The following is a 13758-nucleotide window of genomic DNA, read 5'->3' as shown; positions in this document are numbered from 1 at the left end:
CCAGCCTCCACTAGGCCTAGTGGCAACATAAAGCTGCCCTTCCCCACAGGAGGGCAGTGCAAACAGCACCTCTCCTCCTCCTGAGCATTCTCAATGGGTGCAGCTGCGCCTACTGGCTCTAAATCTATCCACTCTTTGTGGCAAGGACCATAACTGCCTCTATGGGCTTGTCTTCACTACAGAGCTAAATTGGCGCTGCTGCAATCGATGCAGTGGCATCGGTTTAGCAGGTGTAGTGAGGACACACTCAATCGATTGAGAGAGCTCTCCCATCAATTTCTGTACTCTACCTCAACAAGAGGCGGAAGCAATGTCGGCGGGAAAGCATCTTCTGTCGACATAACATAGTGTGGACCCCACAGTAACTAGATCTAAGCTACGTCGATTTGAGTTAGGCTACTAACGTAACTCAAATTGGGTCATTTATATCGACCGGCAGCTGTGGTGTAAACCAGGCCTATGTCTGTAAACAGCCTAGCACAATGGGATCAGAGCAAGTGTATATAATCATAAAATAAACATTTATTAATAACCACTACCAACACCACTGCATACTCCTTGAAGGATATTAAAAGGAAACATCTTCCTAACATGCCAGAAGGTACGGCATATCTATAAGCAAGTCAGATGTACCTACAGTAAGAGCCTTTGGGTATGTCTACACTACAAATCTAAGTCGACCTATATTAGTTCAATTTAAAGCCATCGCAGTAATTACTGTGGTGGTGCATGTCCACACTGCCTTCCTTAGGTCAGTGTGCGTGTCCTCACCAGGAGCACTTCCACCGACCTATGGAGGGGCAGTGTCGGGAGCTGAGAGCCCTATCTCTCAGCTCTGCTTGCAGCTCCCTACCAGGAGCCTGGCTGCCCCATAGGCTCTCTGTCGGCTGCCCCATGCCTGTTCCCTGCTGGGAATGGGGGGAAGCCGCCTGGGGCTTCTCGCCCCCACCCCATTCCCTGACAGGAGCAGGGGGAAGCCGCCCGGGGCTTCTTGCCATCCAGGAGTAGAGTTCCACTGCCCCAGCTTCTCGGCCTCCCCCTACCCCCACCCCCGCCTGCTCCCCGGGACGCAGGCGGCTTTGTCAATTTCACATATCACTGAGCTGTGAAACAGACAAAGCTGCCCAGTTCCAAACTGGGGGTGGGCAGGATCCAAAGCCACACTGGCTCCCAGCTGGGAGCAGGGGTCTGAAGCTGCCCCGGTTTTGGCTCCCAACTAGGAGTGGGAGAAAACCCCCTGGGCTTCTCACCTCAGCTCCCAGTTAGGAGCAGGGTCCAGCCTCTCAGCTCTCTAGAGGAGCAGGGGCTTTTTTTTTTTTTTTTGGTCAATTTGAGGGCTCCTGCCATGAAATTGACAAGACAGGTGATGTAAGGGATGTGGTGTCTACACAGATGTGGCGTTGCTGACATAAGCCTTATGCATCTCGTGGAGGTAGAGTTATGATGTCGGTGTAGTAAGGCACTTAGATCAGTGGGAGGAAGGCTGTAGTGTAGACACTGACATAATTAGGCCAACATAAGGGGCCTTATGTCAACTTAACTGTGTAGTGTAAACCAGCCCTTTGTCTCATAATGTAATTTTAATAGGAATTATAAAATAACGAACTATTTAGCTGTAGTCACAAGTCTGGTTGCAATTCAATACCGAAACCATGAAATAAAACACTAGATGGGAGATTAGACTGGTCTTTGTTCTGTTGTAAAAGGTTCTGATACGTAGGATGATTAAGTCTGTCTGCCACATAGCTATCTGTTTAGGTCAGCAACATTTGATGTTCCTGCTCTGCTGTGGTGTTTTGTGGGCTCCAGTAGTGGTGAAAGCAACAGATTAAGCAAACATGGAACTTGCATTTGAACAAACTTCCTCACTGTATAATTTTTTTTAGAAGAAACTGCACAAAGAAAGTCAGATGCTCAATCGCTGAAGAAAACTAAGGCAGTTTGGTTACAGTGCTCAATAACTTCAGTCACTCTAATTTACTGAGACATTCAAAAGCAAGCATCATTTTAGCAAGCTATTATGAGACCCACCGGCTGGATTAAACCACACCCTTGCAAAGAACAATGAAAGTTAAAATCAAACCTTGACCAAATCACAAAAAAGAAGCTCTATTTCTTTGTCAAATATCTAAGATTATGCAAAAACACAACAGAACCGATACTTGTATAGAGCAAAAGCCCAACACACAATGTCCACACAATACTTTTACTTTTCTAATTAAAGCAATCAGAATCTTTTAAATACTCTTGATTTACAGGAAACTTTTCAGAGTGTATTATTTGCCTGGCAGTACTTGTTAACCTCACTCCCTCATTGCTGAATAGCAATGTGACAAAAGCACCTCTTACTCAATACCTTCCAAAATTTCAAAACAAAAACACTAACCACTGCCAGTGAAAGAAATATCTGCCAATTTTAAAAGTCACTGAATTATTCACTGGCCAAACTGTTAGGACACTGAAGTGAGGGGGGAAAACAAGCAAACTATGACTGAAATGAGCTCATAAGGAAAGTATTTCTCCTTCAATGATGTTTACCTCGTCAATGTGGCTTACAAACTCTTTTACTAACACCACTGAGAAACATCAAGACTAAGGGACAGTCAGAATTTTTATACAACTAGTTCACTTTGTACATACACAAGTCATTGTCTGTTAGTAGAATATGTGTATCCATCCAACTATTTCACTTTTGTTCATACATAAATCCTTCTCTATTAGTAAAATGTGAACCCAATCATCCAGTTCATTTTCAGACATTTATAAAACACTTACAGACAGAAGAGCACAGAAATCCAGAGATTAGCATCTCCCTCTCCTTTTTATAAAAATCTCTTGTTTATATCACAATGCCAAGTGGAGACAGTGCAAGTTGCCAATAGTGAATGAGAGTGTATTTGGATAGTAAGTTATGAAATCTCTCCATGTCACCATCTGTTGTTCATTTCCAATGTATTTTAATTTTATGGTTGCCATATATGATTAACATATGGGGGGTGCATGTGTGTGTGTGTGTACGTACACTGTTTTAAATAAATACTAAAAATATTTCCACACACTTCAGAGAAAAACCGCAGTGTAGAATCCGCCAATGTAACATTTCAGCACTGAAATTTAAAAAAAAAAATTAGTCACTTGTAAATTAAGTCCAACATTCACCATTATAGTTTTAAGGTAACTTCTCAAAAACTCTTTTCATTCTAACATAGTTGTATGGAACTTTTGCATTTGAGCTTTAAAAAACACAAAAACAAAACAAAAAAAACCAGTGGTTTTGAATTTTGCTAGAAAAAAGTCTATATCCCCAAATCTGGTTCAAAGACTCAGACCATGGATTCAGAATTTTTTTTTTCATGCCCTGAAAATAGACACACAATGGTTCTTACCTATTTGGTCTTCTGGAATCAGTGACTCAATGGGGGGGTCCAGTTCAGAACTCTGTGACAAATAGTTCTTAACTTGTGTCATGAACTGCCGAATTGTCTGCAACATGTCAGTACTCGAAACGTGGCATTCCTTGTTTTCCTGGAGAAAGCTGACATAGTCCTGCACCAGGCACCCAAAATACGTGCGCTTGTCCTGGGACAGCTCTGCAATTTTCTTGATCATCCTTTTTTCGGGGGTCATGAAAGAACTGAACACCCCACTTACTTTCCTCAGCTGGGATTTCACAATCTTGGGGAGAACAAATGAACTATTCCGTTTCTTTTTGGGCTTCAAAGGGGGTGCCATGCTTTCCTGGTCACTTTCCCCTTCAAAGTCCTCCAGGCTGCTGTTAGTGTCCCCTTCGTAGCCAAACAACGGCATACTACGATCAAAATCCAGCGAGTCAGATGAGGAGGTGGAAATGCTCATGTCGCTCAGTCTCTGCCTGCCTCCATTCCACTGTACTTGTGACTCAGAGTTTGTAGCCAAGGTCTTTCTGCAAGCTGCTAAATTTTGCTCACACAGGGCTTCACCTGGATCGCTAGCAGTTTCTGACCCACGCACTGAGTTACGACTAGATCGAATTACTGCCAAGGTCTTTGCATTACCTTCCCCTTCTAAGCTAACAGCCTGCTTCTTTACACGAGGAGGCGGAACAGGGGTTGGTTTCTTCTGCAGCAAATCCAAGTTCCTATGTTTGTTATGGTTGACTGTTCCTGGCATGCTCGCCTGCTTTATAGTCCTGGAGAGCTGTGGACTTGTGAGAAGGCTATTAATAGAAGGTGGTGGAGGTCTGGGTGGGGGGGGGCGAGGCTTCTCTGTCCCATTCACATCTTGAGTTCTTGGGCTCTGTCTTTTCAAACTTCCACTAACATCCTGGCTGTGCACTTTTAAGAAAAGAGGATTAATAAAACACAAGGCTCCGTTGGTCTGGCTACACTCCAGCTCCGAAGGCGTTCTGGTTCTTATAGAATGCACTCCATTTATAAGGCAGAGCTGACGTGAGTCTTTGCAAGCATTGTCTGAGGGCAGAGGCCTACGGGGAGGTGAAGGATTTGGGGGGTTGTTGTTAGCCGGAGAGCTCCAAAAATCTGAAAATCATTATTGTGTTAACATAAGAATTTAGATATTATGCAATTGGCTTTCAGAACATTAAACTCAATATAACAATGTTGAAGCATGGAAAACTTTAGGCAAACTTTTCTTTTTTTAAAATTTTTCTTAATAAGCCTCATAAAACACTGCCAGACACAACTGAATGCTAAACCTTCAGGCTGCAGCTATTTGTCTACAGAGTTTATAAATATCTTGGCCAATGTGAATCTTCATAGCAAGTAAATTGGGATATACAGCAAAGAATGATTGCTATAAAGTATCCATTATTCCTGTTTTGGGACTCAAATAGACCCTGAGCTAATACCCCCAGCCTTGATTAGAAAATAAAAGAGACAGATTTTCAGCTTGTGTTAATCAGCGTAGCTCCACCAACATCAGCAGGACTATGCTGATTTACACAACCTGAAGGTTAAGCCCTGGGAATTTGAAAAAAAACAAAACAAAAACTATTTTTTGTTTGGAGTAAAAAATAAAAAGTTAAGCATGACAAGATTAGAATCAGTTTTTGTCCCCTTGGCAGATACTATCTTTAGCCATGCTGATCAGGCGTTCGTGTCTCTAAGTGTTTCAACCTGCAGCTGTGCATTTGTAATAATTACACAATTTGTTTGAGATTTTTAAGATACTCAGCAGCACATAAATAGATTGAATATGCAGGGTCATCAGCAAAAAGTGTGTACTAACACTAAAATCTGTACTAGCTTGACAAATTGTAACTGCAGTCTCCTCATAGCCCTCAGTAAAACATCAGTGAGAGTCTATGGAAATCAGACAACAGTTCCTTCAGCAACCCCATTGACTCCTGTGAACTATACTACAGGTGCTCATTTTAACTGACACTATGTTCAAAAACTATCTAGATGCTTATATGGCCCCTATTATCACAGCAACCGAGAGTGTCACACAAACAAATTTAACAAAGAACAGCCATACAGGGTCAGACCAAAGGTCCATCTAGCCCAGTATCTATCTTCCGACAGTGGCCAATGCCAGGTGCTTCAGAGGGAATGACAGAATATATAATCATCAACTGATCCATCCCTGGTTGCCCATTCCAAGCTTCTGGCAAACAGGCTAGGGACACCATCCCTGACCATTCTGGCTAATAGTCATTGATAGATCTATCCTCCATGAATTTATCTAGTTCTTTTTTGAACCCTGTTATAGTCTTGGCCTTCACAACATCCTCTGGCAAGGAGTTCTATAGGTTGACTGGGTGTTGTGTAAAGAAATACTTCCTTTTGTTTGTTTTAAACCTGCTGCCTATTAATTTCATTTGGTGACCCCTAGTTCTTGTATTAAGAGAAGTAAACAACGCTTCCTTCCAATTGGTCTTCACATACCCCATGAGGAAGAGAAATGCTATTAACCCCATTTTACATATGAGAAACTGAGTTACAGAGACACTAAGGGCCTGTCTACATTACCCACAGGATAGACAGGCAGCAAACAATCCAGCAGGTGTCAATTCTGCTAAGTGTTCTCTTGTCGACTCCAGTATTCCACCGAAGCAAGAGGTGCAGGCGGAGTCGACGGGGGAGCATCAGCTGTCAACTCACTGCAGTGAAGACACCGCGATGAGTAGATCTAAGTACGTCGACTTCAGCTACGTTATACACGTAGCTAAAGTTGCGTAACTTTCATCGATCCCCCCGCCTAGTGTAGACTAGGCCTAAGTGACTCATCCAAGGTTACATCAGAAGTCTGTGGTGGAACAGGAAATTGAAATTGGGTCTCCTGACTCCCATGCTTACACCTAACCACTAGACCATTACTCTCTCAGCTTTCAGACATATTAATTTTCAAAACCAAGGGCACAAATTCAGCCAGAGGAAGTCTAGGGATAGGGATTACAGACCTGCAGCACCCAAGCAGTGGTGCTCTCAGGTATTCTGTCTGCACAGGACAAACAAGCAGAATAACTCTAGGTATAGATGTAGTGGAGAGCTTCTGAACAGTGGCATATGCACCTCCTTTGGACAGATTCCTCTAGTAGGTGTTGCCATCAGGTATACAAGGGTCTGAGATGCCAGTGACACCCCAACCCAGCTCATCATGCCCTTCTTTGGGTACACTGACCTAACGAACTCCCCCAAGAGAGTGTTTGCCCCATAGCCTGGCTGCAGCCTGTGTAAGACTAAACTTTCAAATTACCTAAAGTTGCAGGATTATCAATGCAAAAGACAACACTCTTCAGCACACTTTAAACTGACTTCAGTGACCAAAGTCTTATAAAATGATCACCACGGTTACTGCTGCAAAACAAAACCCAGAGCCACATCAGGGGCTCCCTGCTGGATAAAATCCTGTGAAGTTCCCTGTGCTCAAGTCCTATTACAGTGCAAACCACTGTGCTGGGGAAGTGCACACAAAAGTTTACTGGGCCAAATTCTGCTCTCAGTTAAATGGGTTAGAGGGCCAGATCCTGAAAGGTGCTGAGTGCCCTCAACTCCCACAGACTTCAAATAGAATTCAGCACGGCCCCGAGGTGCTCAAACACATCTGTTTCAGGCCCATGTTCAAATTCTGCCAGGTTTCACTTCTGCTTTAGGCTCAAGGCACATTTTGGGATGTGCCCATATTTGTTATAGCAGTAGAACTAAGCATTTCCTAGGGACACTCCCCTGCATTTTCCCTCCCACTTGAAAATACTCATCATACCATTGTGAATACATATATTTGACATGTGTTTCAACTTGTGTTCAGATCAGCACACCTCTGAACAGTCAGTCCCAAATTGCTTTGCAAATGTAAGCATGTGCCAATCGGAGTACAGAATGATGTTCATGATGAATTTCATTCAAAATCTTCCAGCAATTACCAAACTAAAAGCCATGCTGTACAAGCCAATAACTCCCATTCCACTTTCAGCTGCATGTGCTCTAACCTACAATGCATGTGAGACTGCACCAAACCCTTGCTCTCAGGACTATGGGACTGTATTTGGATCAGTATGAGGTGTTCTGTGAGACAGAGTGCATACAGCTAGACAGAAAGTAGGGGGCAGCAGTATAGCAAACAAAATCACAGAAGCTTATCAGCAGGATAGGAAGGCAATAGAGTGCCATTAAGTGGGAGAATTAAGCTACTTGCAACAACAAAATCATCTTTTAAAAAAAACTAACTGGGCCATCGTTTACCGATTTTTTTGTTATAGAAAGGACTATTTGATAGATATGTTTACAATGACACAGAGCAATAAACCTATGTAAATAGTCACACTTACTCAGTCCCAGCTGAGCAATGTCTTCAAGTTCAGCTTCTGTCTTTGCTGTCACAATAGCATGAGGCAATTTCAAGGTGAATGGCAGGACATCCCTTGTTTTAAAAGGAAGAACAGTATTGGTAATTTTTGCAGTTATTTCCATATTTTAAATTTTTCATTATTTCCAGCATATGAAATGACTACAGGTCAGATTCTCATTTACAGCAAAGCTACTTTGAACTCCTTTGGCAGTTTAAAAGGGGCCATAAAGTGAGAATCATGTAATTAATCTTTTAAGTCCCATTGGTGTAAAGAAACTTTAGTGTAAATGAGAATCAGTCCCCCAATGTTCCTTTCTTCTCGACTGACTTTCCCTGTCCCACCCACTTTTCCTCTTATTACAGCAGTAGCTTTTCCGCTGCTCTTTTAGAGTACGTCAGTCTGATTATTGAAACATTCATCTGCCAAAATCAGCACTTTACCCAAAATTCTTATTTGTGAATAAAAACTTGTGTTTTGTTCCAATTTAACCTCCAGTTTTCAAAAGGAACCTGAATGAAGATTTAAGACAGAGAATACAGAAGTGCTTGTAAACTCTGTCAGTCTGAACATACCTTTAGTTTGAAAATATTTATTCCAATAAATACAACTACATTCATACTACTGTCATCATATCTGTTTTCTACTCGATACGTATTAAAATAATAAATGGACATTTACATATGGTACTCCACAGATGGTACTTAACTACAAACCACATCGACTATATAAATCCTTTGAAACAAGAACTAAAGAATTACTTTGTCTAAGTACTTTGTGTAAGCATTTATTACATTGTATATTAAACCTCTTCTCTATCCACTTGTTTATACTTGGTACCAGTGCATTTTTAAACACCAGAGCCAGAAAAACTGCAAAATCTGTATTAGAAGTACCTATATACTGAGGGTAAGGAAATAAGAACTGGTCATGTAGCAAAAATGTCCCACACACTTTTATGTACATTGAGATACAACTGGTATCAGTTCAGGTGATTTATTTTCAAAACTGTAAGCAAATTGAGCATCTGGTGTAATACAGACAACAGCTCTTTGATCAATGAATTGCCATATTTGATATTTTCACCCTCAAAAATCAGCAACAGCAAACTCCAAACGAATGAAAATCACAAACGTATGCAGGGAGTTGACACACTTACTAACAAGTAATTGAAAGGACACTATCAACATCTCCATGGGCCAAAATTTGAACTTCATTTTAATCTAGGGAGGAATGTCTCCAAATGCTAAATATACAGGGTAAAATTCTGATCCTCCTTAAGGCTATGGCAAAATTCCCATTGATCTCACTGGAGCACAGATTTCACCCATCAGCTGGGATTTTCAAAAGAGCCTAACGAAATCAGGCACCCAAATCCTACTGAATTTCACTGTGACTTTGGTACCCAGTTCTCACAGGCTCCTTTGCAAACCCCAGCTGTGTTCTTTTAAATTCTCCATTCTTGTCAAGAATCTATCCTGTGTTTTCTTTGGCCATGTCTACACTTATCAGGGATTGACACTGCTGCGACTGATGCAGCGGGGGTCGATTTAGCGGGTCTAGTGAAGACCTGCTAAATCAACAGCAGAGCACTCTCTGGTCGACTCCGGTACTCCACTGGAACAAGAGGAGTAAGGTAAGTTGATGGGAGAGCGTCTCCCGTTGATGCCAGTGTGCTGTAGACACCGCAACAAGTCAATCTAAGCCACGTCGACTCCAGCTCTGTTATTCACGTAGCTGGAGTAGTATAACTTAGGTCTGCTTACCCCAGTAGTGTAGACAAGGCCTTAGATACACTAAGAGAGGTCATGTACTCCCTCTGCTGCTCTGTCACAGTCACTGACTACAGCTTCCCCCAGTACTGTGTATATTCCAACTTATATCCCACATGATGCCAAGACAGTCTGAAAAGGATAGGAACTGGAATGTTTTCTGCTGCTTGAGAAAGAGCAAAATAAAATGTTCATCAAAGAAAGACATTGGCAGGGAAATAAATCGCAAGCTTCTAGGAGCATCTTGCTAATGACGGAGGGTAAAAAAAAATATATATATTATTAAAACCCCTGGATATGATTTCAGGTGAGGGTGTCTTTATGAATATCCAGGAGTAGCATTTTGGAATAGTTACAGCTATGTGTGGATTTGCATCACCCTTCTGTTTTATCCTCACTTTTCTTTGTCTTTTACTGTATGAAGGTGCAGCAAGAAAGGAAGCAGGGCTGCAAATTGGTGCACAGCTGCAGGGACGGTGCAGTCTTGCATCCACCCTTGCAATTTCTGATTTCCCCAGGCAGGATGATTCCATGCAACTGCTGGGCCTTAACTGGAGATTCAGGATCAACCTTGCCCTGAACAAAATGAATGTAAAGCCCCATGTGGAAAATTAAAAGCCATTTTGACGAAATGGAATTTTAAACAGAGTGTGAATGGGGATGAGATAGGGGACCTTTCACTACTAGGTTACCAGTTTCAATCCAGTCTGGCTCAGTCACTCTCCGAGTGCTGTTAAGTTATTTATATGAATGAGCTTGTCTTCTACCATGTGTGTCTATAGCAGGAGTGGGCAACTACGGCCTGTGGGCCAGATCCGGCCCGTCAGGGCTTTGGATCCAGCCCGCGGGATTGCCCCCCTGTGGTGCTGCAGGCCCCACGCCACTCTCAGAAGCGGCTGGCACCAAGTCCCTGCAGCCCCTGGGGGAGGGGAGGCAGAGGGCTCTGTACATTGCCCTTGCCTCCAGGCACCCTCCCTCTCCCGCCCCCGCAGCTCCCATTCACTGGGAACAGGGAACCATGGTCAATGGAAGCTTCGGGGAAGGTATCTGGAGGCATGGCAAGGGCAGCGCACGGAGCTCTGTGCTCCCCCCCCCAGGGGCTGTGCAGGGCCATGGTTCCGGCCGCTTCCCGGAGCGGCATCAGGGCAGGCAGGCTGGGAGCCTGCGCTGGCCCCAGTGCGCGCTGCTGCCACACCGGAGCCGCTTTAGGTAAGCGGCGCCGGCCGGAGCCCGAACCCCTCCTGCATCCCGCCCCGCAACTCCCTGCCTTCACCTCATACTCCTCCTGCACCCCAACTCCCTGCCCTGAGCCTCGTCGCACCCCACACTCCTCCTGCACCCCAACTGCCTGCCCTGAGCTCCCTCTCGCAGTCCGCACCCCTCCTGCACCCCAAACTCCTTCCCTGAGCCCCCTCATACACTCCGCACCCCTCCTCTGCCTCAATCCCTTGCCCTGAGCCCATTACTGCACACAGCACCCCCTCCCGCACCCTGCACTCCCTCCTGCATCCCAACCCCCTGCCCCGGCCCTGCATACGATTTCCCCACCCAGATGTGGCCCTCAGCACAAAAAGTTTGCCAACCCCTGGTCTCTAGCATCTACCACAATGGGGTCCTGATTTTGGGGGTTCTGTGTGCTCCATAACGTAAACAACAACAAGAAGCTTGGTGCTCTCAGTCTCCAGTGGGTAAATATTCACACTGCCATAAATCACTACCATAAACCAACAATAACTGGCAACCCTGTTGGCAGTCTGAGCCAAGGAGATCGAACTCTTCCCACCCCCCACCCATAGAACAGATTCCCCTAGATATGAAGATGATTGGCCTTGCTCCACTTGTTCTATGGCTAAACACAGAACTCGAGTCCCCAGAGCTATCAATCCAGGTCTTGTCACAAGTACTGAATTCACAGTAAAATGAATTTAAGGGGCACATGTTAGGCACTTCAACACACACGCAAATAGGGAGAACCAGTGAGGCAACTGTTTAACAAGACCACCATAACACTGAACTCTGTCAAAACTTTCACATTTGTTCTGCAGTTTACAAATCTTTTGGCTGTACTGCTGCATAACACACAGACATTTACACAGTCTAGTCAATGAAGTGTTCTATACTACTTTCTCCAATAATGGTGACTATCCTTTGTTAGTCAGTGCCATATAAGACAGTGGCTAACAAGGACTTCCTTTTATGTTTTCTTAGCTTCAGTTCATGCTTTCTTGTTATTTAGCCAGTTATCCTCTAAAACAGTCTACTAATATTTATAGATTAGTAATATTTATACTAGACTTAAGGTGGCTAGCAGTCTGATACTTATCTAAGTCAAGAAACAAATGGAAGTCAAACCTACCCAACCTTGGCAAAAGGAGATGATGATGGTGAATATTTATACCATATTTAATCAAGAAAATCCTTACAGATAGTTACTCATTTTTAAGGATGTCTAGCAAATGCTACTCAAAACATAACATAATACAATCTTACCTGCTAATACAGTAGAAAGCGATGAGCCTGAATAAATCAGCAAAACTTATTCCAGAGCCCTCCAAAGAAAAGGCTGCAAAGAAAGATTATGAAAAAAACAGATCAGTCTTTCAATGCACATTCCAAGAAACCAGGCTTAATATAAACACTCCTGGCTTTTGCACAGTATAAGTAGCAAGGAGTTTGCAGCATCAAACTGACTACTGTTTTGTTAATCAAAAACAACTGTGTGGAGGAGTATGTGTCTCAGTCAAAAACATTCTAGTAAACATACTGATAGTCTGGGCGGTGGGTTTGTTTTTTTCATTCCAAACATGTTCTAATCCTTGGGAAATGAATCAAAGAGATTAAAATTGCACAACTTCTAACAGAACAGCCAGTCAACATCGGAGACCTTGTGTTATTCATAGTACCAATATAGACAAGTTAATTAAAAACTTCTTTCCTTCTCTTGGCACCCATCCTTTCCATTTTTTGCCTCAATTACATTAGTAGCAATACAGTAACCACTGGTAAGGATAGGTGGCAAATCTATGAATCATTCCCCTTTTAACAAAACTCTTCAATCAAGTCTCATTCATACTAATGCTTTGTGATGGCTATTACAAATTGTTTAGCTAAATATTTTTTTCGAATAAAGTTGCACTAGAACTTTTCTAAAAATTCAAACATTGTTATTTTAAATGCACGGAAATAATAAAGATCTTTACCGTGTAATTTCCACCATGGTTTTGTATTGATATCCATACATGGATAAATACTAATACAAGCTGGTACAACTCCATTAAGTTCAAACACAGAGCCCCCCATTCCTGTCGGTAGTAAATGTCACTCTGAGTAAAGAAGCCATGTAGGTAAAGACTCAGGGGAAAAGTAATGGATAACATAAGAAAGGAAAAAAGCTCAATCACATAAGGACACTATAGAAAGATAAAGGTCTTGATAGCTTTTCCTTCATAGATCATTCCTGAAGAAGGCTGCTAAGCTGAATTTCAATCCCAGTTTCCAGCACGTTGTTAAAATAACACCCCCGCCCCCTTCTATTTGCAGTTTCCAAACTGTGCTACAATCTGAGGAAGAAACAGCTTCCTCTTTTTATTTTCAGTTTTACCTAGAACTGTTTTTCACTCCCTCTTTTCATAGAGATCACTACAGCTTTGTTTTGAAACTTACTGGAACCCAGCCTATGTTTTATTTCTATTAACTAACAGTATGTCTTCACTACCAATGTCAAAGCGCTGTTGTGGCAGTGCTTTAACCTGGCTGTGTAGTCGCGGCACCAGCGCTAGCAGAGACCTCTCCCAGTGCTGTAAAAAACCCACCCCCATGAGGGGAGCAGCTAACAGTGCTGGGAGCCGCTCAATGTCTACACTGCCACTTTACAGTGCTGAAACTTGCATTGCTCAGGGGGGTGCTTTTTCACACCCCGAGTGAGAAAGTTTCAGCACTATAAAGTGGCAGCGTAGACAAGGCCTGAGACATGGAACAAATAATACTTGCATCATCATGAAAACCAAGGATTATTAGAAATGTTTCTCAATGGGGTTAAATTTCTGACCCCGTGATTCGTGAAAATTGTTCTTAAGTCTGAGAAACAAATAAATGACTAAAAATAATACATAAACCCAGATTTTCCTTGGTGCTCAGGGCAAAGATGTGCCAGAAGAGAAGTCACCTGGTGGAGGGTGATGGTTGCATCATCATGGAAGG

At 43.0% G+C, this 13758-nt stretch overlaps 1 protein-coding gene across 13 annotated transcripts in view; it reads right to left on the bottom strand.

The window, feature by feature from the left end:
• The window catches only part of RIN2 (Ras and Rab interactor 2), a 122998-nt gene that overhangs the window by 22080 nt on the left and 87160 nt on the right, over positions 1-13758 (bottom strand). For 11 of the 13 annotated variants that reach the window (XM_043512155.1, XM_038396030.2, XM_038396028.2 and 8 more), the window contains 3 exons: positions 12049-12121; positions 7769-7860; positions 3387-4517 (listed from right to left, as the gene is read on the bottom strand). In XM_043512155.1, coding sequence (XP_043368090.1) covers positions 3387-4517; positions 7769-7860; positions 12049-12121 — 1296 coding nt within the window. The remainder of the gene's footprint in view (positions 1-3386; positions 4518-7768; positions 7861-12048; positions 12122-13758) is intronic. The other 2 variants (XM_043512156.1, XM_038396047.2) reach the window with 1 other exon arrangement.

Source organism: Dermochelys coriacea, chromosome 3 (assembly GCF_009764565.3).
Source record: "Dermochelys coriacea isolate rDerCor1 chromosome 3, rDerCor1.pri.v4, whole genome shotgun sequence".
NCBI lineage: Eukaryota > Metazoa > Chordata > Testudines > Dermochelyidae > Dermochelys > Dermochelys coriacea.
This window is presented reverse-complemented; position numbering and strand designations above follow the sequence as displayed.